Source organism: Tetrao urogallus (genome assembly GCF_951394365.1).
Source record: "Tetrao urogallus genome assembly, chromosome: 16".
Lineage (NCBI taxonomy): Eukaryota > Metazoa > Chordata > Aves > Galliformes > Phasianidae > Tetrao > Tetrao urogallus.
Genome location: NC_136829.1, coordinates 1,157,067 through 1,180,651, shown reverse-complemented (window position 1 = coordinate 1,180,651; position 23,585 = coordinate 1,157,067). Strand labels below are relative to the sequence as shown.

The 23,585-nt window shown below is 50.2% G+C and overlaps 1 protein-coding gene across 1 annotated transcript in view; it reads right to left on the bottom strand.

Moving 5' to 3' along the window:
* The window catches only part of LOC306952470 (fer-1-like protein 4), a gene marked incomplete at both ends in the record, with an annotated part of 34,060 nt that overhangs the window by 4,571 nt on the left and 5,904 nt on the right, over window positions 1–23,585 (bottom strand). The window contains 31 exons of the mRNA XM_079543181.1: window positions 550–728; window positions 2,864–3,018; window positions 3,757–3,927; window positions 4,384–4,511; window positions 4,972–5,082; window positions 5,748–5,879; window positions 6,241–6,347; window positions 7,176–7,224; window positions 7,876–8,007; window positions 8,352–8,455; window positions 9,469–9,631; window positions 10,260–10,421; window positions 10,744–10,860; window positions 11,011–11,184; window positions 12,316–12,450; window positions 12,842–12,966; window positions 13,502–13,685; window positions 13,917–14,069; window positions 15,192–15,308; window positions 16,319–16,406; window positions 16,961–17,061; window positions 17,596–17,716; window positions 18,429–18,627; window positions 19,354–19,462; window positions 20,072–20,436; window positions 20,623–20,809; window positions 21,124–21,307; window positions 21,460–21,619; window positions 21,868–21,952; window positions 22,557–22,619; window positions 22,771–22,902. Of these exons, the coding sequence (XP_079399307.1) occupies window positions 550–728; window positions 2,864–3,018; window positions 3,757–3,927; window positions 4,384–4,511; window positions 4,972–5,082; window positions 5,748–5,879; window positions 6,241–6,347; window positions 7,176–7,224; window positions 7,876–8,007; window positions 8,352–8,455; window positions 9,469–9,631; window positions 10,260–10,421; window positions 10,744–10,860; window positions 11,011–11,184; window positions 12,316–12,450; window positions 12,842–12,966; window positions 13,502–13,685; window positions 13,917–14,069; window positions 15,192–15,308; window positions 16,319–16,406; window positions 16,961–17,061; window positions 17,596–17,716; window positions 18,429–18,627; window positions 19,354–19,462; window positions 20,072–20,436; window positions 20,623–20,809; window positions 21,124–21,307; window positions 21,460–21,619; window positions 21,868–21,952; window positions 22,557–22,619; window positions 22,771–22,902 (4,392 nt within the window). The remainder of the gene's footprint in view (window positions 1–549; window positions 729–2,863; window positions 3,019–3,756; window positions 3,928–4,383; window positions 4,512–4,971; window positions 5,083–5,747; window positions 5,880–6,240; window positions 6,348–7,175; window positions 7,225–7,875; window positions 8,008–8,351; window positions 8,456–9,468; window positions 9,632–10,259; window positions 10,422–10,743; window positions 10,861–11,010; window positions 11,185–12,315; window positions 12,451–12,841; window positions 12,967–13,501; window positions 13,686–13,916; window positions 14,070–15,191; window positions 15,309–16,318; window positions 16,407–16,960; window positions 17,062–17,595; window positions 17,717–18,428; window positions 18,628–19,353; window positions 19,463–20,071; window positions 20,437–20,622; window positions 20,810–21,123; window positions 21,308–21,459; window positions 21,620–21,867; window positions 21,953–22,556; window positions 22,620–22,770; window positions 22,903–23,585) is intronic.

The following is a 23,585-nucleotide window of genomic DNA, read 5'->3' as shown; positions in this document are numbered from 1 at the left end:
TTGGCCCTGCACGGAAAACTGTACCAGAAAGTCACCATTTGTCACCCTCCATCACTATTCCCAGTGCTTCAGAGCTTTGTGTGGATTTCAGACAGGGTTGGATAGAAAAAAAAAAAAAAGACTATCAAAATTACTTCTTTTTCTCCCCACCCTGCTGCCAGGAAAAATAATTCCAGATGAGCTGAATCTATTTCACACGCAGCCTTTTGCAGCCTGGAGATTCCGTGCCCAGCCTGGCTGCAGTACACTGAGCAGAGTAGCTTGGCCCTCCAGCTCTGAGTGCTCTGTAGTGGATGAGCCATCAGATAGGCTCAGTGCATCAGCACCAGCAGAAGAAAGAATTTGCTCTTGGCACTGCTGCCCCAATGCTATCAAGCTTCTGCTGACTGCGGACAGAAACAGCTGCTCATCCAGGAAGGGGTAGAGCTTGGGATGCATGCCATGATGTGGAGACAGAGGGACAACAAGGGATCAGCCAGTGTTGGTTACCAGCCACCCTAAAGGTCACTGCCAGGAGCAGCATCTGCTTTGGATAAGGAAACATCTCACCTGTACAAGCCCAGGGCTCTCAGGGTTGTAAAGGGATCGGATCTCCACATGCTCTGGTACCAGCTTGTACCCGTGTCCTGGCATCTCTTCCCAGTGCTGCAGGACGTACAAAGCCTTGTGCTCGTCATCCACTGACCAGTTCTCATCAGCTGCTCCTCTCTGGGCCCTCACAGAGGCCTCTGCAGCAGGGCACAGCCAAGGGAAAAGGGCTCAGTATGCCACAGTGAGGAGGAAAATGGTAAGCAGAAGATGAGCAAGCCAAAAGAAATAAGAGGAAATGGGCAAAAAAGCATTTACAGTGGCCTAGGGATATGACCCTCTGGGGCAGTTTAAGGTCTCGTGTCTGTGGTGATGCCATCAGACCAACAAATAGGAAATACTGCCCTGGGAGTGCTCAAGGAAATAACCATATGTTACTTGGTACTGATGCATGGCCATGCCCTCCATTAATTAACAATCTATGCTGCTAATTGACCCACTTGGCATAGAATGAAGGCAAATAACAGTTCAAGACCAAAGTAAAGGCTGCTAATGGTGAGAAAAACAGGAACCAGTGTGTAAAGATGCACTAATCCACCCACAGCTGGGTTTACAGAGAGCATCTGCTCTTTGGAGATCACCCTGAGATGAAAACCACCCAAAGCAGTCCTGGACATGGCAGGTGTCCACAGGGCTCCAATCGGAGTTGCAGCCACATTTGTACCAGAGCAAATGCTGTCCTCAGCTGTTGGGTTTTTTTTGTTTTGTTTTGTTTTGTTTTTTAATTGGAGCAAAAATCAAATGATGGCATTTTTAAATGCTGGTGGAAGAAGTGGGAGCCCTGAAAACATGAACACTTTTTGGCTTAGCTTCAGACAAAGCAAAAGATGTAATTCAGGTACCAGCCCAATACAAATATTCCAGTGAACAAAGCACACAGACAGAATGGGAACTGGCCAAAATGACTCAAAATAGAGGCAATACCAGCTCAGAATTAAACTGCAAAGTGATGGTGAGGCTGATGCATGCTCTATGGTTTCAGGAAGAGGTAAGAGCAGCAGAAAAACAATCACAACTACAGACGGCCAATGGGGAAAGCGAGATCTGCAAATAGAGCCAAGGGAAAACATAGCAAGGAGGACAAGGGTCTGTATAAGTGAACAAAACCTCCGGAGCCAGAATCTGAAATACTTGTTCAAACTGCATCTGGAAGGAAGGCTGATTCAGGTATTTGCAACAGAGGTGAAAGGCACTTGGGAGAGGAAAAGATAGAGGAAAGGAGCGTGGAGTCATTCTTCCAAGAAGAGCATGTCCACATCACATCCTTCTGACCCAGAGGGTCCTCAGCTAGCATGGCGGTGCTGACTCTGAGGGACACCAGCACTGCACTGCTCCTCCCTTCCCAGCCGCTCAATGACCTGAACAGAAGGGAAAAGGGCTTCTGGAGGCTCCTTGCTCTCTTCTGAGTGGGATTTATTTCCCCTTCGTGACAGAACCAACCCTTATAGGCCAGGCCAGTGCTGAGCAACACTGAAACTAACATACAAAGTAACATGGCCAGACATGTAGGTGCCACCACCCCGGGCAGCATGGGCACAGAGAGCATCATTTCTGCAGGAAACGTGGCTTTGCCTCGTAAGATCCAGCCATCCACAAGCAGGCCAGGTCTGCTCCATTCCTGTCTCCAGGTGGACTTACTGCACAAGTGCTGGCCACTGAAGACCTATGGTTGGGAAGGTTTTCCTCCACTGGCAATGGCACCAGGGCTTGTGATTTCAGTAATAAGGAAAGAAAAATAGCAAAAGAGATATGAAAGCTGCCTGTAAGGAAGAAATTAATGATAGCGAGGAGAAATGGGGAGTTACTCAAAGCATCCCTGAAGCAGCTAAATGCAGGAAAGAAGAGTAAAAAAGGCCCCCTGAAAACAACAATAGGATTCCAGTCTCTGGGTGATGGTGGTCACAAGCAGATGGAGATAAAGCTCCATGACAGCATCAGCCACTGCAGTAAGCTACAGCTGCTCTGGCTGAACAAGCACTAAGCATCCATGCAGGACACTGCTGTGAGAGGGTCACCTTGCAAAATTCTACCTTCTGCCTGGGAAGCTGCTATGGTTGCTAATGACCTGGACCACATCTCCCCCAGCCCAAAAACATCAGCCACCAAAGCCAGGCTGCTGGGTGCTGAGGACCCACACAGTGACCCACAAACAGGGTGTAGGCAGACGACCCCAGCAGCACTTCAGGGAAGAGAGGCTGCTGGCTTCCCAGCCCGCACCATCACCGCGCTCACTGCTGAGCACAGGAGCAGTCATGGCACCCCAAGCTCTCTGTACCTTCAGGAAAAGCCTCTGGAGGGACCTTGAAGACTTTGTTGCCCACTTTGACTTCCTCCCGTCTGTACTCTGCTGCAGGGAGTGACATTTTCTTGCATAAGCTATCCAAGATCTGTGTGGGCTTGAAAGCATCTCGCCACATGTTGTAGCCATTTCTGCACGGAAGGAAGAACATGCTCAGTTTAGACATTGCAGGTTTTTTTTTACAGACTCCATGTTTCCTTCCAGCACAGGCTGTGCCAAAATGTCCCTGCCTAGATTTCACTGGGAAAACCACAGACACAAAAACTTAATGAAAGGAAAGCTTAATGAGCTCCTCTCACCTGCAACAAGCCAGGGTTGCCCCTCAAGCCTATTCAAGCCACAAAACTAGTGGCTTCAATGCAGCCCTGAACTGGGAGAGGGCAGTTAGCAGTTCTGGGGACATAACTCCTCAGCTAGTTACCAAATAGTAGGGGAGAAAATATGCTTATAGGAAATGTCACCACAGACCAGAGAATCCATTGTGGAGGAGGGCAAAGGAAAACAAGCATCAAGAATCTAGCTGCTCACGGAATTAGCTAGTGCTAGAGAAACTGCCCTACCTTCTGAAAGAGGTCAAAACTACAATATTTAGTGAGCAGCTTTCTCACACAAACCCAATGTGACTGCATTAAGTAATGTTTTGCTACTACATGCAAAATGGATCCTGCAGTAGGAGTTCAAACTATCACTGGAAGTTGGTAGGAAGCAAAAAAATGAAGGAAATGGACTTATGTAACTCGTAATGCAACTGCACGACACCTGCTCAGAGGATACTGCACATGCCAGTGCCGTCCTGCAAAACTGGAGGTGCTGTGAATGGCAGGAGAGGAGGAAAGTCTCACGGCTGTAACGTGTCAGACAGTACCTACGTGTCATACTGTGAAGCCACTCCACAGTTGGCCCTGTGCTTGCTGTAGAATCGGTTCTCCAAATCAATCTTAGTCTCTCCAATCAGATCGTCAGATCCAACCAAATCATGATCAAACACTGCCACAGTGAGCTCTGATTCCATGGGAAAGGAGGCTGTCAGCTCTACAACTCTGGATGGAAGCAGATGGGGAAGTGTAATTAGCAAGAAGTGAAACACATGCTCTGCTTCAATCATTCCATTCTTAAGAATTGTGTTTGCCAGCCCAAAGTCCTCTGATAGAATTTGGCTCTCCATAAGTTCACTGTGTGCAGTTTTCAGTGTCCTTGTTCAAACAAAAATAGTTATTTATCCATGAGTGTGGATAGAGCTCCTGGAGATAAGAACAAATGTCTCCAAAGCTCTGTTGTTTTGCTATTTTATCTAATAAATCAAGCCCTTTGAATGCTTCCTTCCTGAAGCCAAACACCCCTGTGACAGATGGAGGCAAGAGACAAGTCTGAGATCATTGTCTTATAGCACAAAATTCTCCAGAAGAGAGGAAGAGAAGACTGCACACGCTGGGTCACGGCACGAGCCCCATGTCTGCACTATTATTAAACCTTGCAGAGGAAAACTTTCTGCATACTCTCCAAACACAGGATTGAGCTGCTTTGGGATGTATCGCTCCTTTGTGTCCTTCTGCTCCTGTCCCACTGTCACCACCACGTAGGGGTCTGCCTTGCCGTTGGGGTCTGCTGGAGACAGGTTCGTAGCCTGGAATGCACAGGAGTTACAGCCACACATCAGCTGCAGAGAGCAACGTGAAGAGAGGACACTGCATGGACCTGTGATATCCCAAGGTCATCAGTCAGGTGCTTTCAGCAACTGCCCCAGCAGTGAAATGTTTTTATTCCCATGCATCCCTATTCAACGAGCCAGAGATGACTCCATCTGCCAGCCCACCTACTTGCTTCACTGCCTTAGGGCAAATAAGAGGAGCTGAGAAATGCCCAACTGAACTTTTAGCACCTCCTGAAGCAAGAAAGCCTGGAAGGCTCTTCATGGAGAAGATGTAAATGACAGCCTCGCTGCAGCTGACTCCCACGAGGCTGGCAAGCCAGTGTCAAGCCTTTCCCAAGTGTCACTGTTCACATTCACTGAGTGGAAAATAGCAGGAGGTCCTTAGGCTGGGACAGACCCCCAGGCATTACTATCACTGCCACCAGAGACCTACCTTCACAATATAAACTCTCACGAGAACCTTGATGGGTCTGTTCCTTGGAACACCCTGCGAAACCTTGGGTTCCATGGCAGCTTCCACACTGGGGTAGACATAGAAGGAACCCTACAGAAAAGACACCGCAGGTAATGACTGGATATGAAAGAAAAGATCTCAGGTGGGGTTGGAGCCACCAAGACCGTTCCCCCTTGCCAGCTGGGATATCAGAGGCACAGATGCCCCATGCTCATGGAGACAGCCCTTTCCACAAGCACTGCCATGTCTACACAGTGCAGGCAGTCACTCTGCAGGTCAGGCTGCCAAACCACTGCCAATGCCAGAAGATTTGAACATCTCCATACGCATAATTCGACTGCCAAAGGCAGGAAGGCACCAAAGATTTTCTATGGACCTTCTTAAACCAGCCTTTGTAGTTGATACTTCAGAGTCCTCCTGCACGGGATGCCGATGCATCCTTTAGACAAGATTACAAATTTGAAAACTGGAGACACTCGCTAATACTTACAATACTGAACATTACCGGAGACCTCACTCAGAATAAGAGCCCCTTTATACTTCACGTTCTCTCCTTGCAAGAGCTAAAAAATTCTAAAATAAGTTCACTTATCAAATAACAAAGGTTCACAGTATACCCGGCCATGCCTCACCATGACCTCACACAGCTCTGCACACATACATCCTCTCCAAGGCTTTGCTGGTGTCTGCATGCTCTGAGGTCCAGATCACTTTAAGAATAGTCTTTCACAAACTTTATTCAAATGATACAGCACCTTGTACTTCCCCACAAAATTCTCATCCTCATGTCCATCTTCATCATCATTTGCTTTGCCACGACAAAGGGGGAAAATACATAGCCAGTCTTCAAAATTATCAAACTCATTTTCCAGCTCAGAGCTGTAGATCTGAAAGAGGTAGAAACTCATTCTAGGCCTTTTTCTAACATCTTAAAGGAGAGGAGAGTCCCTTTTAGGAAAGGGAAGGCCATTCTCCCCCTGCCTTCACCATTTTATCATATCCTCCCTTACCCAGTGCCAGACATCATGAATTTCCTCGGTCTTCTCAAGCTCATCAGATGAGCACATGCATCTCAGCTGGGCTCTGAGATCTCACTAGCTGTTTCAGAGCCCAGCAAGGACAGGATCAGAAAACACTGTTGAGTCAGATTCTCCAGCCCAGTCTAAGCTTCCACGGTAGTGGAAGTGAAGAGGATGTGCCCAAAGAGCCAGAGCTGAAAGAGGCCATATCCATAACCCCAAGACTCACCTGAAGGGTGGCAATGAGCTTCCTCCTGGGCTGAGCAGGTTCAGCTTCAATTACTGTTTCATCTTCTGCTTCCATATCAATGTAAGCTGCATTTAAATTTCCTCCATCTGAAATGGCAATAGAAGATTGAGAAATGCTCTGATCTCTCCTATCATTGCAAATGTCCATCCATGAATTTTCCCCCAGCTTTGTTTTGCTTTTTATCCAGGCCTTTGACCTGTGTCATGGTTACTGGAGTTATTACTCTGCAACAGGTGTCCCCACAGCATCACAGCCCTCCAGCAAGACAAGTTGGTGTGAGTGGGGGAACAAAATTCAGCAGAGGCCTGCCTGCCACAATGGATGCTCTTTAGGAAGGAAGGATTAAGCAGAGGAAGCTGACTGGAGTCTTCCACAGGTACTGTCAAGGCAGACAAGAATGAGAGCGAATCTTCTTCTGACAGATGCTTGTTTGGATGGACTACTTTTGGGTGGATATCCATCACCACTACTTTGTGCACAGGCAGTCATGCCTGGAGGATGAGCACAGCTGGTCCCATCTCTGGGACATCAGGCTAGGGGAACAGAAACCCAACAAGAGAGTGTGCTTCTCTGCCTCATTACCTAATCCCAAATCCCCTGACAGGTGTAGGCATACACCTACCCTCTATTCCTCTTCTTAAATAGGATTTATATAATTTCTATATTTACTGTCCCATCAACTCAGGTCATTGCTGGGGCCAGTCACTGCTTACACTTCAGCAAAGCTGAGGTTACAACTGTAACACTATTCTCAGATCCTCTGCTTTTTGGGTCTGAGTCCTTGTACGACTCTTGGACGGTGAATATCCATGTGCACAAAGTGATGCCCAGCTGCTGAATATTCAGACTCCATTTCCACAATCCCATTGACCTCTGTGGGAAGAGCTAGGCCCTCCACTGCCCAGAAAACTCACCTGCATCATTCAGGTCATCATTCTCAGCATCTTCCTCATCACTGCATGTCTGAAACACACAAAGAGAGTCACCCCACATCCCTGACAGCAAAAGCTTCTCCATCTGAGCACACAACACTTCCAAAACTTTCCTGCCAGCAGAATCAACAATATGAAGCCTGAGATATTTTAGCATTAACATTATTGCACGAGGGTACCGAATGAGTGCCTCAGTGGTATATCTGGAAGAAACAGATTTTCCTCTCTCCAGGTCTTCCTGCTGTTTTGTTATTGTTGCTGTTGTTGCTGTTTTTGATTGGGATCTTGGGGAGGCAGGGCAAGCAAGGAAATCTGAAGCAGACTTGCATCCATAGCCCACATGAGGAAGATGGTCAGGACAGACAGCTTACAGCATGAAAGTCCCCACGCTGCATCTCAAATCAGCAAAGCCCTATTTTCAGGACTGTCTTAACAAGAACCCAGTCATGCTGTCAAGACCACTTTGTCACCTAGCCTCAGGGATGCTTCAACATCCATTACCTGCTGACCTCAGCCCACCTGAAGGATGCCTGATACCTGACTACTGTAAGTGTTCTTGGCACACAAAAGCTTACATCTTCCTGCATGCTGCAATATCTCCTATCGCACTGTTGCTGAAAACCTCTTCCTCAAGCCACTATGGCCATTCTCCCCTCAGCTAAAAGCTATCACAAGAGATTACCTGGTTATAGAGCTCCTTCAGAGACTCATAGTACTTGGACCACCAGTCTAGTTCTTCTGGATCTGGTTTTTCCTCTTCATATTCATCCTCCTTCTTTGCAAACTTATTGATAGGAATCTTTTTCAAAGGAGCCTTAAGATCACAGAGACAAGATTCAGATGGAGGGAAAGAACATCCAGGATACCTGCACACCCTGCGCTAGAGCCCTGATAGCCCCAGCAAAGGCTCAGCTTTCAGGCAGAGCACAGGAGCTACAAGGTTCTGTGTTCATGCTTCGCTACAAAGGCAGCAGAATTCACTGCATAAGGCAGCAGAACTCTCCTCTCCGTGCCAGTGCCCAGACACACAGCAGTGCCAAGGAACAGCAGAAGCAGGCATGAAATGAGGAGATGGATAGGAGAAGAGGAGCATTTGAGTCCAGAGAGAAAGCCGGATTCCCAAATTTCAAAACACACTGGGTCCAACACATCACTCACCTTCACCAGACTCAAGGTGTGAGCACTGGGACCCGGCTGACCTGAGGCTGGGCCAGTGGTTACCACAGTCTGAGGTGGAAGATGCCGGGCTGAGAATTTCCGGGCTAAGATGAAGAGAAAGAGCATCATGTTCTCATGTGTTCCTTTCTGCCCACTGACTCCTAGTTTTGGCCAGTTGTTACTCCACAAGAAAACCACCTCTTACCCCATTGCAGTGTGATTTCTTTTTAAGCTTTTGATAGCAGATACTTACAAAACTGTACTGGAAATCCAAGTACTGAGACCAGCCACTGTCATCTACATGCTTGTTACTGACTAGCAAGAACCGTTGCTATTTTGATCCTCCACTCATCAATTTTTGCTTCTTCATCGTCATATCTCCTTTATTTACACACTCCCAGATCAGGAGCTTTGGGTGCTGCTGTCAGAGAGCTATTTGGTGAATTCATTACCCAATGAGTAATTCTTGACCCAACAATGCAAGAAAAGTGGAAACCTGTTAATATGTGGTCCCAGTTTATCAGTTCACAATTCTTAAAACTTGATGGAGGTCTCCCTGGGGACAGCTCTCCAGCTCAGCTATGCAGAGGATTGCAATAAATGAAAACAGTGGCCCTCCACAAACTAAACATCTCTGACTCCAGACACAAAATTCCTATAGATGTGAAGTTACTGCCTATTCAGCCCCAGATAAATGGCCTGCTGGACTAAGATACCTTCATGAGCCATTCTGCCTCTTCTGGTTTTCACAACTGTAAAACAGAGAGTGGCTGGGAAAGAGACCCTAAGGAGGTTGTACATCCACAGGTGAAGAGGCCTGTTGATGTGGTGAGGAGGCAAATGACAAACTACCCTCGGAGAGAACAGTCTGCAAACTGCCGTCCCAAGAAGGTCAGACCCTACACCATTGCTTGGCAGCAGCCACTTCCCAAACACAGCCTAAGGGGAATCACAAGCTGTCTCCAACCTGTACCTGCCCTGCGCAATGCTTTTGTGGGACAACTTACAGCTCTTGGATGAGGACTTTGCTGCCTGGCTACAGGGCAGAAGTGATGGGGATGTTTGCCACAGGCAGAACCTCTTGCTACCTCCACAGGAACCTCATCAAGCAGCTCACCTTTGGGCACATCTTCTGTTTCCTCTTCTTCCAGCTCTCTGGGAGAGAATTTCATCACATCGGACACAACGTGGGTCCCCACCAGCACGGTGCGCCCAAACGCCCGCTTTTCCACCACAAAGATGCTGAGGGGAGGGTGCAGGTAGACCTGCTCTGGGAGCTCCTGCAAAAGAACCACACAGAGGGGTTGTGGGAGTGTGGGCAATGCACAGAATCACAGAACTGAAGGCACTGGAAGGGACCTCTGGAGGTCGTGTAGGAAAGTGTACAAGTAGCTTTGGATATCACCAGAGAGGGAGACTCCATCACCTCTCTGTGCGGCCTGTGCTGGGGCTTGGGCACCCTCACAGTAAAAAAGTTCTTCGGCATGTTTATACAGAACTTCTTGTATTCCACTTTGTGCCCCTTGTCCTATTCTGGACACCACTGAGAAGATTCTGGTCACAATCTTTTGACATACACCCTTCTGATATTTGTAAGTGTTAGTAAGATCCCATCCTCCAGGCTGAACAAAATCCCAGCTCTGTGAGACTGCTGTGCAGCCCTGCTGCATGTGAGATCTGATGAGACCTTACAACTCTGCCCAAAAACCAGAGCCTCATGGCGAAAGATGATGCCCAAGACTGATCTCAGCGGGCATATACGCAAAGGTTTTGATAGGCAGCCAAAATCTGGGTCCCCAGGAGAGCAAAACCCTGGGGGCAGCTCCCCTCCCATTCACTCAACCTCAGCAAGCAGGCTGTATGTGACTGTAGGACAGCCATGGTTTGCTCCAGCACGGCAGCACTCACCACGTCCATGTATTTGACCAGCTCGGTGAAGTTGGGGTTCTCACTGTAGGCCACAATCACCTCTGACTCCACCTTCTTGCCAGCACATTCAATGATCACCTGTGGCTGATCCACCTCGAACAAGTTGACCCGCTTCAGGTCCCTCAGGCCCCAGAACAGGATCTAAAGCACATGAAGCTGCTGGGCTGTTCTAGACGTGCTAGGTGTGGTACGGCCATACAGCCCTGCCCAGAAGTGCCACCCCACTCATCACAGACCCCAAGAAAGCTATGAGACCACTCTTCCCACCCAGCCACCAGGATCCACTCCCATGCTGTGGGCACAAACATGACAGTTTTGATTGTTAAGCCACTGAGACAGTTTCTCCTGAATGTCAGGCACCTCCATTTCTGGCACCTGCTGGGTATCAAACCCAGCTCCTGCCCTGTCCACGGGCAGGCTGTGCCTCCCGCTATGGGAGCCAGCCCAGCAGAAGGCAGCACACCTCTATGCGAAATTCCTTCAGCACGGGGCGGATGCCCTCCGGGATGACGAACCGTCCGGCTCGGGGGTCTCCCAGGTAGCTGGGCTCCTTGGGCTCCACATCCTCGGGCACTGATGGCTGAGCAGAGACGGGTTACATTGAGCACTGGAAACCATTTCTCCTCCACAGCGTATCCCCTCTCCCTCTCCTCTTGGTCTGTGCCCACAGTCTGTCCCTGCAGCCTCTCTTCAGCTGAAAGGCAGACGTGGTTTCTCCCAAGCCCATTACCTCCAAATAACCGCTGTAATCCAACTCAATCAGCTCGAAAGTGGCAATGAGCTCCCCAGCTGGTTTGGAGCCTTTGTAAAAATCAAAGAACTGCAGGGCAGGTTTGCAGTATGGCTCATCAACCAGCTTCACCTGCGGGACAGCAAAGGCCTGGCCGAGGAACTCAGGAGAGCCCTGTAGGAAAGGAGCAAGAGGATTAAAGTATCCCTGTTTTATCTCACCATCCGGCCATACAGGAATGCATAAGACCACTTCTCCATCCTCTGTTCCGTCCAGAGGCAGGAGCAGATGAGAGGCACCCGAAGCAGCTCCTATTAACTTAGGGTCTACTTCCACACAGGACTGGACAAATGGTCTGGGACCATGCACCAAAGATGAGATTGCTCAGAGTCCTTCAGCCAGGGTTGGAATGTCCCCAGTGCTGAACATTCCACAAGTTGTCTGAACCCAGGGCTCACCTTCAAGGTGAAATTACATAAAAGTTGGTGTTTTTTCATGTACCAATCTGAGTCCATTTTCTGTCATCCTGTCCCTGTGTGCCTCTGAAAGAAGTCCGGCTCCATCCTTTCTATCCACTCCCATTATCCAGCTGCAGACAGCAATAAGATGCTTCTTTGCATCCTTTATTCCAGACTTTCAGCCTCTCTTTGCTCTATCCTATGTTCCACCTTCAACCAGCTTGGAGCCACTCCTCTGGACTGACTCCAGTATGTCAGTGTCTTTCTGTGTACTGGGGAGCCCCAAACCAGGCACAGAAAAGCTGCTGAGCTACCTGGGAGAGTCCAGTGCAAGCAATGTAATTTCCATTCATTATGATAATAAAGAGGTCCTAGGAAAGGAGCATGCCTACAAAGAACTAGTGAAGAGGAAGAGGGGAGGACTGAGGATGAACAGGAGATGGATAGAGGGAAAGGAACAAACCTCAAAGTCACATCATTTCCCCATGACTACAAGCCCTCTACAATGTGAGCCTGCTGAGAAAGTGGGGCAGGCAGCTGCGAGAAGCAGTTCTTCTCCAAAGAGAGGAAATCCAGGATGCAGCATGTGTTTCCTCACTTGTAGCATCTCTGAGCTGTCTGCATCCTGCAGCCAGCAGCTTTACCCCAGCTCGTTTCAAAAGGCTGCAGAAAGTCTCAGCCTCAGCCATAGCCCTCAGGACCCGCTGCCACTGGCACATCAGGATCAGGCAGGGTGACAGAAAACAGAGATGTGGCTCCTAAATGCCTGCTTGCAGCACTCACACACTGCTGTTCTGCATTCCCTGTCTTTGAAGTGACAGCATGAGGGCAGTGTGGCTGTACTTACAAATGTACTCTGACTGAAGAGACTGATTGTAACAACGGGAGTCTCTGTTTTCAACTCTTCTCTCTTCCCATCAATAATGAGCTGGTCAAACAGAAGTAACTCGTTCCACATTGGGCTCAATGTCTCCTCCACTGTCTGCAGACAGAGACAAGAGGTCTGAGTTTACCACAGCCCATGGAAACAAAGCACATGCACTTTGTAAAGAGACTGGGGAAGTGTGGGCTGATCTCTCCACCACAGTCACATGGAGCTGGCAGAAGAAGAGATGGTAAAAGCACGAGACAGTAGAAGCACTTGGGATCAAACAGTAAGTGGTAATCAATCCTTGACACCTTGACACCAGTCTGCTTGGCTGTTTTGTCAAGTGCTCCTTGAACGCAGTCACACCACCCAGAGCACAGAAATACCTTGTGCCTGGAGTTACAAAATGTCCCAGAGGACTGCCACAGCACTGCCCTTCAACATGTCTATTTTGTCTGTCTCCAAACATCCAAGAAGGCAGATGCAGGGGTTTAAGGGATCTCACCCTGGTGGCCTGGCAATGAGTTGAAAACACCACTCTCACAAATGGATCCGAAAGGCCGTTGTCATCTGCAGGGAGGATCCCTCGAGCCTGATACAGGTGAGCTCGGAGCTGGAAATAGCTGAAATCTGATAAGAAAAAGAGTTCTCAGTTCCCTGATCCAGCCCTTCCTGAATCCAAAAGATGTATCAGGGGGAACATGGTAAGGTAAGATCAGGTAAGGCTGGGTACATCCTGCAAGGGTACCACTTCTAGGGGCACACACTGCAGTTCTCAGAGGGCCAGCATGTCTCTCAAGGTTTGGACAAGCAAGAGAAGCTCAGCAGGCTCCCCAGGCATCTCTGGGAAGAACATGATGTGAAATGTGCAGTAATCTGAGAGCATCCACCACTGGGGAGCGCCAATGGGACTCAGCTAAGAGGCAGAGCTCATGTTTATTGCCAGCAGCACACTCAGCACCTAGGAAGACCCCATCCTGCCAGCTGCTCCTCCTGTGAGAGTGCAAACGTGTCCTCATCAGAACAAAGTGGACTTGTCTTTCCCAGTCAGGCCTCAGAGATGACATGGAGTTGACAGGCCAGGTCCTACTCCTCACGCACTGACCCAGAGGCAGGACTTCTCACCTCTCCGTTTGCCCACTCACGGTTAAGTTGTGGAACTCACCATCCCTGCTGAGCCAGCTGGGAGGACTGTGAACTGAGAACTGGGTGATCTCCTGTCTGCTCTCAGAGAGATACTTGAACTCCTCAGGCAACTCCACCATGCAGTTCTTTGCATATTTGGTAACCCCAAGCCACATGTAGATTTCCAGTTTGGCAAAGATCTCACCAGTGTGCAAGCCGGGCACCTGAAGGTGCAGGAAGGTTAGCAAGTTTCCCATCCCAGCCATACCACCTTCAGACCAGGACCACTGCTGCTGGCCAGTGACCAGCCATTGAGCACAGGACACAGTGTCACATAGTGGAGCAAGAGCTGTGCTTCCTTACAGACACTGGGATGTCAGGAAGGAGGGCTAGAAAAAAGGAGGGAGAAGCAGCATGATGCAAGCAGAAACATACTGCTTTGGGATAAACCCTACCTTCAGAAAGACAGTCTGAATCTTTGCACAGTCCTTGCCTTTCTCCTCTTCCACCACTGAGTAGAGGATGTTTTGAGCAGGGACTCTTGCGTATGCCACGCGCCGGTTGTTGCTGAGCATCCAGATGAGGACATCAGGAAGCGTGCACTGGGGCTGGAGGGAGGAAGAGCAATGACCATCTCCTGATGCACAAGGGGGGCTGGAGGCTGCACAGCTCTTTGGAGATCCAGAAGCAAGTGATGGGGCCAAATGTCGGGCACATGCTTCTGAAACTCAGCCCTGCAGTATGGCTCTGTGGGTCTCCCCGAGGAATTTGGTTTTCACTACAAATCAGTGGGATGCAGTCACTCATCCCATGCTGGAGAAAGAGGGGCTGGAGAAGTGATACTTCCCCTGCACCTCCTGCCAGAAGCCCGAGAGCTAATCCACGGGACAGAACCATGTGCAGACAATACAACCATGTCAGTGCCAGCACAAAGCTGCAGATGCAGAGCAGGCTTGCAAAGAAGCACATTCACAGAGGGAAACAAGGAATTATTTTGAATCTTAGCTTCTGCTCTCTTTTCCCTCTTGGTGTGTTTGTACTTGCACAGCTTCTTCTATCACTGCAAGAGGTGAAGTCTCATTCGTTCTAAAGTCTATCTGTCCTACGTGTCCAAGGATGTGATAGTGATTGAACTTCACTTGGCAAAAGACTTCTCCAAAGTGCATCAACCTCTGGGCACTTCTCTCCTGCAAACATTGTGCTCTGGTTTACACTACAACAATTCACTTAGTTTCCAGAGCTCTTTAAACAGAGCCAGTGAGACTCTGAGTGCAGAAAGTCTCTGTTATAGACAGGAGTCCACACTGCAATGCAAGTCTGAATTTGCAGGAGGGGACGGTGTCAGGTCCCGGTGAGCAGGCAGGCAAGACTGATTTCCAGACATACTTCCCACAGCCACACTGCAGCACAGCCTGGGGCCAGGCAGAGAGGGCAGGAAGGTCCTGGTGGCTGGGGATGACCCAGCCCTGCCTTCAAGCCACTGCTGGGCCCCTCGACCCCTGCTTTGACACCACTGACCCTGCAAGACTGTGAAGCTTCATCCCTTGTGAGAGCCATTACATAAAATACGGTGACTTCCAGCAGCTGGAAACTGGGATTTTACACAGCAAGGAAAGACATCTGGGAAAAATCCCCATTTCAGGCTGATGGAAGCCCCAGCAGGCAGCCCTGCTTCCCCTCCTTGCCCGTGCCCTCTTGTGCTCAGAAATGGGTGCCCGGAGCAGCTGTACCTCTTGAGCCATGAAGCGGAGTTTGGCCAGGATTCTCCTCGTCTCCTTCACCTTCTCCTTCACATTGCCTCGAGTCAGCCACCTCCTCACACGGAGGCCCTGCTTCGCATACAGGATCTGCACAGAGAGCAGAGCTGTCGCATGCCTGGCTGTGAGCCATGCATGCCACACTGGCGGCACTCCTGGGGGCTCTGCAGGAAGTGGAGACCCTGCCCTCCTGCCCCACCGTGCCTGGCCTCGGTCAGCTCGCTTGCCAGCTGCTGAGAGCAAACCTTGAGAACCTGTGTTGAGGTTACTGCAGGAACCCATCAGCTCTGCCGACAGCAGAAATCCGTGAGCTTTTGCATCATTGGGGACAGAAGGACATATAAGAAAGAAACATTTCAGAAGATGACGGCCTAAGGCTCCAGATGGTGTCTGAGAGCATCTGGTGACTACAGAAGTCTGCGAAGTGGAAGCCGAAGGAAACTGGAAGATAGGGCTAAGCTGTCATGTCTGTTAATTGATAGGGTCCAGATCTGAAGATAAACTTGGTGATGAACCTGAACTAATAATGGAATCCAGAAGGAATTCAGGGTTCAAACCTAGTGTTGACTGACCAGGCCAGGAAAACCCAGAAAACTCATCTCTTGGGCTTGGTTATCTGCTTCAGAGAGCCCCATCCTTACCAGAAGATTTTTGCTATCACTCCACGACAATGTGAAGAAAAGCAGAGGGACCCAGACATGCCTGAATTTTATTTCCTACTGTTGTCATTGCATTTTGGTCAGTCACCAAAGCTTTGTGGTTTGATGGGGACCAGGACTGCAGCTGTGCTCTGCCAGGAGAGGAAAGCTGGCACCCAAGCACAACATCTGCTTAAGACAGGAGGCAGCCATGGGCAGTCCCTGCTCCCTGTGCTGGAAGATGTAAAACTCTAAGCAGTGTTGGGAGATGCAGGTGGTTGGAACTAGGAACTATCTTCAAGATTCCTTCCAATCTAAGTCATTCTATAGCTGTATGACTATACTGTGGGTCTTAGCTCCAAGTTTCCCTCTTAGCATCAATTCCAGCTGGTCCTCCAGAAGCATCCTGCAGAGCAGGTGTCACACTGGTTCTCCCCAATAATCCCAAGCCCCACAGCTTACGATGTTGCGCATCATGTACTTTGTCCGACATCTGTCAAGATGGTTTGGATGTGCCATTGTTTTTTTCTCTGCATTGAGTGAGTATTGTCTGCAATGAGAAAAGCATCACAGCCTCTGAAATGTGCGTGCCGTAGGACAGCACTGCTGACACAGCAGAGCCACGAGCTCCACCTCCCCGCTACTAAACTGGATGTAGCTGAAACCCCATCTCTGTAATGACTTTGTTCTGCAAGGCTTTTGATCAGAAGGTACACATGGCTCAGCATTCCAGGCCCTTCTTTACTGTCTCCATTACAAGGTTAGGGACTGCTGTGTGTATCAGACCCCACCAGACTGTCACGGTAATTAAAACACCAGTATCCTGAAACAGTGACTGAGAAGAGAGAAAGTAATGCCCTAACAGCTAGGAAACTCCCAGGAGACCAGAACATCAAGGCTGCCTGCTAACCCTATGCTTCCCAGGACTGTGGTCTCCCCTCTGAGCTAACAGAGCTACAGAATTCTGTCCCCACGTTGTCCTGGTTTCCTTCCACTTATTCTCCTCTAGAGAACAACAGAGGAGGCTGCGTGCAGCCCAGGCAGAACATGATATAACCTCCTAACCTAAAGCCAAGAAATCTTAGAAGTCAGGGCCATGCAAACCTGCATCCAGCTACAAATTCCTCCAGCACCTCTCGGAGCCTCTCTTCAGCTTTAGCCTTAGGCCTTCTCATGAGCTTCTCCACATCATCCAGTCCCTGCTCCTGTGGGGAAAGCATGACATTCAGGCAGCTTGCAGCTGGCCATGGGCTCAGGGCAAAGCCTGGCGCAGATGTGTTTGCCCCAGGTGTGACCTTCTGCAGAGCTGGGGCAGACAGAGCACTGCAGGTCAGTGCAGCACCGCACGGACTCTGGGCCTTAGGGCTAACCTGATAACTGGTTGCAACAACACCTCGTGCCTCAGTCCTTGAGCACTCACCAAAACACATCAGTGCAAGCTCTGCTTTCTAAGTCTAAGCAGGAAAGACAAGGCCCTGGAAAGGGGTTTCACTCCACTATGACCACTGGAGGCTGAAAGTCCTTTGGCAGCAGCATCTCGCCAGAGCAGAGGAGCTTTTTGTCATAGACCATAGCAGGATACTTTGCCAGGGACAGATGGGATAGAGCCCCATGACAGATGCAGACATGCATAGGATGAGGATGTTTCAGCTAAGTGTTATGCAGAGTAACTGTGCACTATGAGAAAAAGGACGATGGCAGGAAGCCCCATGCCCCAAGAGCTGCTCTGTGCACGTTACCAGGCGCTCTGCCAGCTTGACAATCCAGTTGGAAACGCAGAGTCTCCAGGTGTGATCCTCCCAGTAGCTCCACACATACACGCAGGGTTTCTCATGCACCATGGGCAGGCAGCTGCATGATCTAGGGGCAGCACAGGACATTAGGGCTGCTGTGTGCAGCTGTCACAAGGCAGCATTTGCACAGGGAGCAGTAAGGACTGCTTTCCTCACAAAGAACCGGCTGCGTTGGTCCCTGCATCGTGGACATGGATACAAGCTGCAGAACTGGTCCTTTGCCATCCCAAGGCAGTGTATGATGTTTCTAGCAGAGAGCAGCAGTGTGCCCAGATGAGTGAAGCTGATGAGAGTGTGGGATGGTGCTGAGATTCCTTGCTACTACAGGATGGAGTGAGAGCGAACGCAGGGCTCAACACAACCACGACACTGCCAGGCCTGTAGGGTGAGGAAGGTGGCATTCCCAGAGCACCTCATCATCTGTCTGCCTTGCCTGCCCAGCATAGAACACTGTGAGCCAGAGCGCTCCTCTCCTTCCTCTGCACTGGAATCAAGCCCTTGGGATACTGCTTGTCCACCAGACAAGGGACTGCTGGCACTGATGAGTTACATTTCCCTGTAGCCCTGTCCATGGCTACCTGCAGACATCACACAGACACTGTAGGGTCTGGCAACAGCAGCCCGCTGGGCCACGGTGAGCTGCAGGGTTGCAAAGCAGAGAAACACCTGCACAGCACTGACATTTCTGAGCAGATTTACTAATAGCATCCTGAGCAATTAAGATGGGAAGTTCAGGACCGGGGTGGAAAGTATAGAAGGATGAAAAAAGTATGACCCACCTGTCATACTCTGTGGGCTCTGCTCTCTGCCTCCTTGTCATCGATTTGTTCTGGGGGGCTGAATCTGGGGCCAGGATCTCCACATCCAGCTCACTATCTGAACCAGCATCCAGCAAAGTCTGGTTTTCTTCTCTCCCTTCTCCTTTCTCTCCTTTTTTATGTACTTTGGTCACAGCCTCTTCAGCTTTGCCATAGTTTCCTTGAAGATAAGCATTAAACAGCAGTCAGAAAAGCAGGATCAGTGTTAAACAATGAGTTAGCTAGTTTGCAAAATCAGCACAATCATGCTGCCAAGAGAAGGACAGGAGTCTGCACTGCTTTCAGAACCAGCACTTCAGCAGCATCCAACCATCAATGCACCACTTGGGCAACAAGATCTGAGATGGAGCTGGGAAACCACAAGGAAGTCCATGTGTGTGCCTGCAAGTTCCACTGCTTCTACCAAAGGCCAGCTTCCATCTAAACCCCTGGACTAGAGTCAGCAGCAGGAGGTCAAGAGGACTTCTCAGCACTCCTCCAGCAACGCAGATCCAGGGTTGGACCTGCATCCCCTGCCACTGTTTCCCCATCATCCATTGCCACAGCCCCTCAGCACCACATACTTAACCCCATTTGACTGCTCCCAAACCTTTCAACTGCTTCTCACCTCCACTCCCTGAAGTGCTTCAAGCATATTCCCCAGACAGGAATTTCATACAAATATGGCAAAACTCCAATCCCATGGGAGAACATACAGACTTTTAGAGTAATTACAGTACTGTGAGCACTGCTTGGCCTCATCCTCCACCCTTCCTGAGCTCCTGATTTGGAGACATATATTGTGTGATGCTTGGCACTGTAGGACCGCAGTGCTGCCCTGGGCTGGCTCAGGGAGGTTCACACCATTCCCATGGTTTCTCCATTTGGGACCCTGGGGAATACACACCTATAGAGACCTCAAAGCTGACAGGTTTGGAGCTCAGTGAAGAGTCCATCATCGTGGTTTCAAAGAAGGCAGCAAAAAGGAAGAATTCTTCTTTCCTCCCCAAAGCACTCTGTGCAGAGAAAGAGAATTCAGCCCAAGCCTAGCATGCCAAAACTCTTGACTCAGCAGAGACTTGCAGAGCACCAGGCCATGGCTGGTACCTGTCAGGCCTCTTGAAGGCTTTACTCTTGAGGGACTTCAGAAGGACACTGCTGGGCTGCCGAGCTTTCCTGGAAAGCTCAGGAGTCTGGTATGAAACCATGGCTCTGGCTGATGCTCCACCATCAGCTTGTATCCAGGTATAGGGTAAAGGATGGCTACTGTACCCACACAGCTGCCACTAGCCCATCTTTGCTGGACCAAGTGGTGACCCAGAGCCAGCTAACAGTTCCAAGGCTCCTGGATAGAACTACACGCTCAGTGATGGCCATGCTTTGGGAACAGCACCCATGTGAGAGTGATGATGCATGCAGGGATGCTCCTGCCTCACTGAGGGAGGCAGTTTGCAGGCTGCACATGAATCCTTGGCCCTCACAGAAGCTCAGAGAGCCCTGGCTGGCCCAGCTGGGTTTTCTCTGCCATTGTTATGCCAGCTAATGACCCCTCTGCCTCCTCCCCATGAGCCTGTGCAGGCACCAGGCCGGTGTGGGTCAGGTCACATCAGTGCAAAAGGACTCACGTCAGGGAGTGGATGAAGCTCCTCCACCTCCACAATGACCTCTGCAGGCTGCTCAGCCTCCTGAGAGCCCCCAGCCTCCTCCTCTCCCTGCAGCTGGATCAGCTCTCTGGCTTTCGCCTTGGATTTTTTGCTTTTCTTCTTCAGTTTCAGTTTGCTGAGGGCACCTTTCCTCTTGTCTCCAAGCTTCCTCTCTGCCACACCCGGGCTGCTGAAAATCTCCACTGTGATGGCCATGAGGATACGTCCACGATAGAAGATGCCCTCCCCCCTGCCCTCGTTCAGGTCCTTGTGGACGTCCCGCAGAGCTGAATTCTGAGGGGAGCCATACAGGTTCACCCAGGCTGGGCCAAACGTGGGGTTAAAGCCTGCAGGGACAGGGTCTGATTAAACACAAGGTGCTGCAGAGACCTTCCCTCAAGAAGACAGCCAGGACACACAGTGTGAGCACGCACTGCCCTTGCACTTCTGCTTTCCAACTCCAGGAGACCACCGTGGCCTGGGCAGATGTGCCCAGCAGGAGGCCCCAGGGGAGCAGCCATGCCAGGCCTCACCATTTCTGCCCGGGTCCGAGATCTGCTGCAGGTCAATGTAATGCGTTGCGATGGCTACATCGCCAACGTTGGCATCATCCAGCACCTGGATTTTTATCTTCTTGGCAAGAGGTGGGAACATCTCAATGAAGCTGATCTGCTCGTTCCACTCAGGCTCGGTGGTGTTGCTCTCCACAGATGTCTCCCCCTGGGAAGGAGGAGGGCTGAGAGTCACACAGCCCCAACCAGACCAATAGACAGAGCAAGGAGTGCCTCTGTGCCTCCCTGGGGATGGCTCACCTCCCTGCTCTGCTATTATTTTAGCTACTATTAGCTAAATAAACTCTCCCAAAGGTGCTAGGATGAATCCAGCTCACTTGTGGAAGACCTCCACTGGGATTTATTCTACTCACTCCCTGTGTTTAGTCCTGGGCTCTTCCAGTCTGCCTCCATGGGATTGCCATGTCCCACAGCAAGTGCTGACACAGAAAAGGAGGAGTAGCCCAGCCCCAGCAGACTCACCTGCTGCCCACAGAATGAGACCTGCACGTAGGGGTCAATAAACACGTTTTTCTCTCCTATGATCTTGGAGAAACCACCCATAATGCCTGCGCTCATGCTGGGCAGGCCCTCAGCACGATACAGCTTGACACAGAGCCTGGCCCAGGGTCTCTCTGCAGGAACTCTTTTAGGCAGCAGTAGGTTCCTGAAAGACAAATTCATATTCAAGCTCTTTCCTGGAGTCCAGAAAATGAGAAGCCAAGTCTGTCCCCATCAGAAGGGGGAATAATGGGGAAAAGTACTTAGTGCGAAGAGACACGTGGCTGTTCTCAGCCACGCAAACCCTGCTGCACTCACTTTTCAATGTCCTCAACTCGGCTGCTGCAGGAGGTGGGAAGGGAGCCCGCAGCGTCTCCCCGTGCGGTGACAGAGATGCTGCATTTCACGAAGCCTTTCACACCTGCCCGGGTGTCTGTGGGGTCACTGATAACAGCCCACTTCTGGAAGAACCTGTGGTCTGAGAGAGAAGGAAAGGGGTTCTTTATGGAAAGCCTGGGTTACCACTTCACACCCAACAGCGTCGGCGCAGTCACTGCCCAGCTCTGCCTCTGAAGGCGTGGGAGGTCTCACCAGCCTTCAGAAAGCCAGGAGAAGTGAGTGTTTGTCATTATGCCAACTAAATTTAAAGACAGGGCCCTCAGCAGACCCAGCAGAGCCCAGCAGAAAGCTCAGCTTCAAATGAAGCGTGGGGCAGGGAGCAGGTACCTGGCTGGTTGTACACAGTTGCAATGTCCATCTTGAATGTTCCTATGCACGTTCCCAGGAACGGTATCTTCTTTGAGTGGAAAACCTGCAGACAGCAGAAATCCAAGAGATGTCTGCAGCTGGGAAACACACCCAGACATCGCTAAGGAGACCTATTCCAACATACAGCTCAGGCAGTGGTTGAAAGCCCATCTGAGTTAGCCCTGAGCCTGCCCCATTTCTGCCCAGCCATTCCTACACAGCATTTCAACCCACAGCCCTCAGCCAAATTCATGACTTGTAACCAAGGCAGCCTCAGAAAAGCTGAACACCTACAGAGGAACAGGGGCAGGCGGGCTTTCCCATAGGGCCTCCCTTTGTCCACCCCAGGCCAGCATCTCTTCCAAAACCTGAGGCATGCTGAGCGCTTGCTGAGCCCAGAAGGAATGTGCAGCCTTTCATAGCCTTGCACAGAAATCACATTACAAAAGAGACACTGGCTGGGCTTAGCTGCCTTCAGAAAAGCCCCACAGTGCTTTGGACCAGGGGATTTCTGAAGCCCACTCTCTTCCCGCTTACACTTTCCTACAGGCACAAATTGCCCTTCCTTTGCCCACAGCCCTTGCTTTGCCAATAGCTCCCACCATCCATACCAGAAGCAGCAGGCTGTGCCAGTTACTGATGAGGGACCAAGAGGAGGACTTACTTACCAAAATCTCTATGAGTCTGTGAAATAAAACTTCCCTTGGCTCGTGGAATTCAAACAGAAAGTACTGAAAGGGGAAAGAAAGACAACTGAGCCCTGGGCTCTCAACAGGACTCCACAGGTGCCTTCTCCTGAGAGGAGCTGCACCAAGAGCGTCCCGAGTGCTCGGCCACCGGCACCAACACCGTGGTGATGGAGACTCTGTCCATAGCATGCACCTCATTGTAGAAGGGACAATTTGTTGACTTCTGTGTTGCCGTGTGCCTCTTCTCCTCTCCAACTCTGATCACCACGAAGGGGTTAATGTTCACTCCCACCAGCTTCTGTGCTTCGATGATATTAATCCCAACCTGAGGAAACACAGGAGAAGAGCATCAGATCAGCACTCTGCACGTCCCCAGCTCTGTCCTGAGCTTGTTTCAGTGATATCAGTATGCAAACACACAGGGCGCCCCAATGCAGGTCTGGATGCTCAGGGTAGGCAAGAGCACCGCTGCTGAAATTGGCTTCAGCCAACACCAAATCGAAGTGATACTGAACCTCTGACAAGAATTGACAAGCCATGGCCTCCATGGGGTGGGCTGCACAAAGCATTTCCATGAAGATTCTGTTTGTATCTTCTGTTAATGCTTTGAATCCTCATTAATTAGACAGACAACTCTGTGGCACTGAACAGTCTGACAGGCACTGGAACGTGGCTGTCTCATTTGCTGTGACTGCTTACAGGTCTTAAGACATGGGAAAAATGCTCTCACAGTACAGCCACTAGGATGAAGAGTGATTGTGTCAAGGAAAGGTTGGAAATTCCATGCCCGCAAAAGCTTTCTGTTGAGTGGAAAAGTTCTAACCCTGAAAAGCAGGGGACTCAAATCCATACTCCATGTTTACTGAGAACCAAGGAAGTATCTGAAGCCATATCCAGGCTTTGAGACCCAGCCCCAAAATCTGCAGGGCCAAAGCTGGGACCTAAGTCCATTTCCAAACTTCGCAAAGATTTCAGGTAAGCCTGTTGTCCAACTTCCCAGAGCGAGAG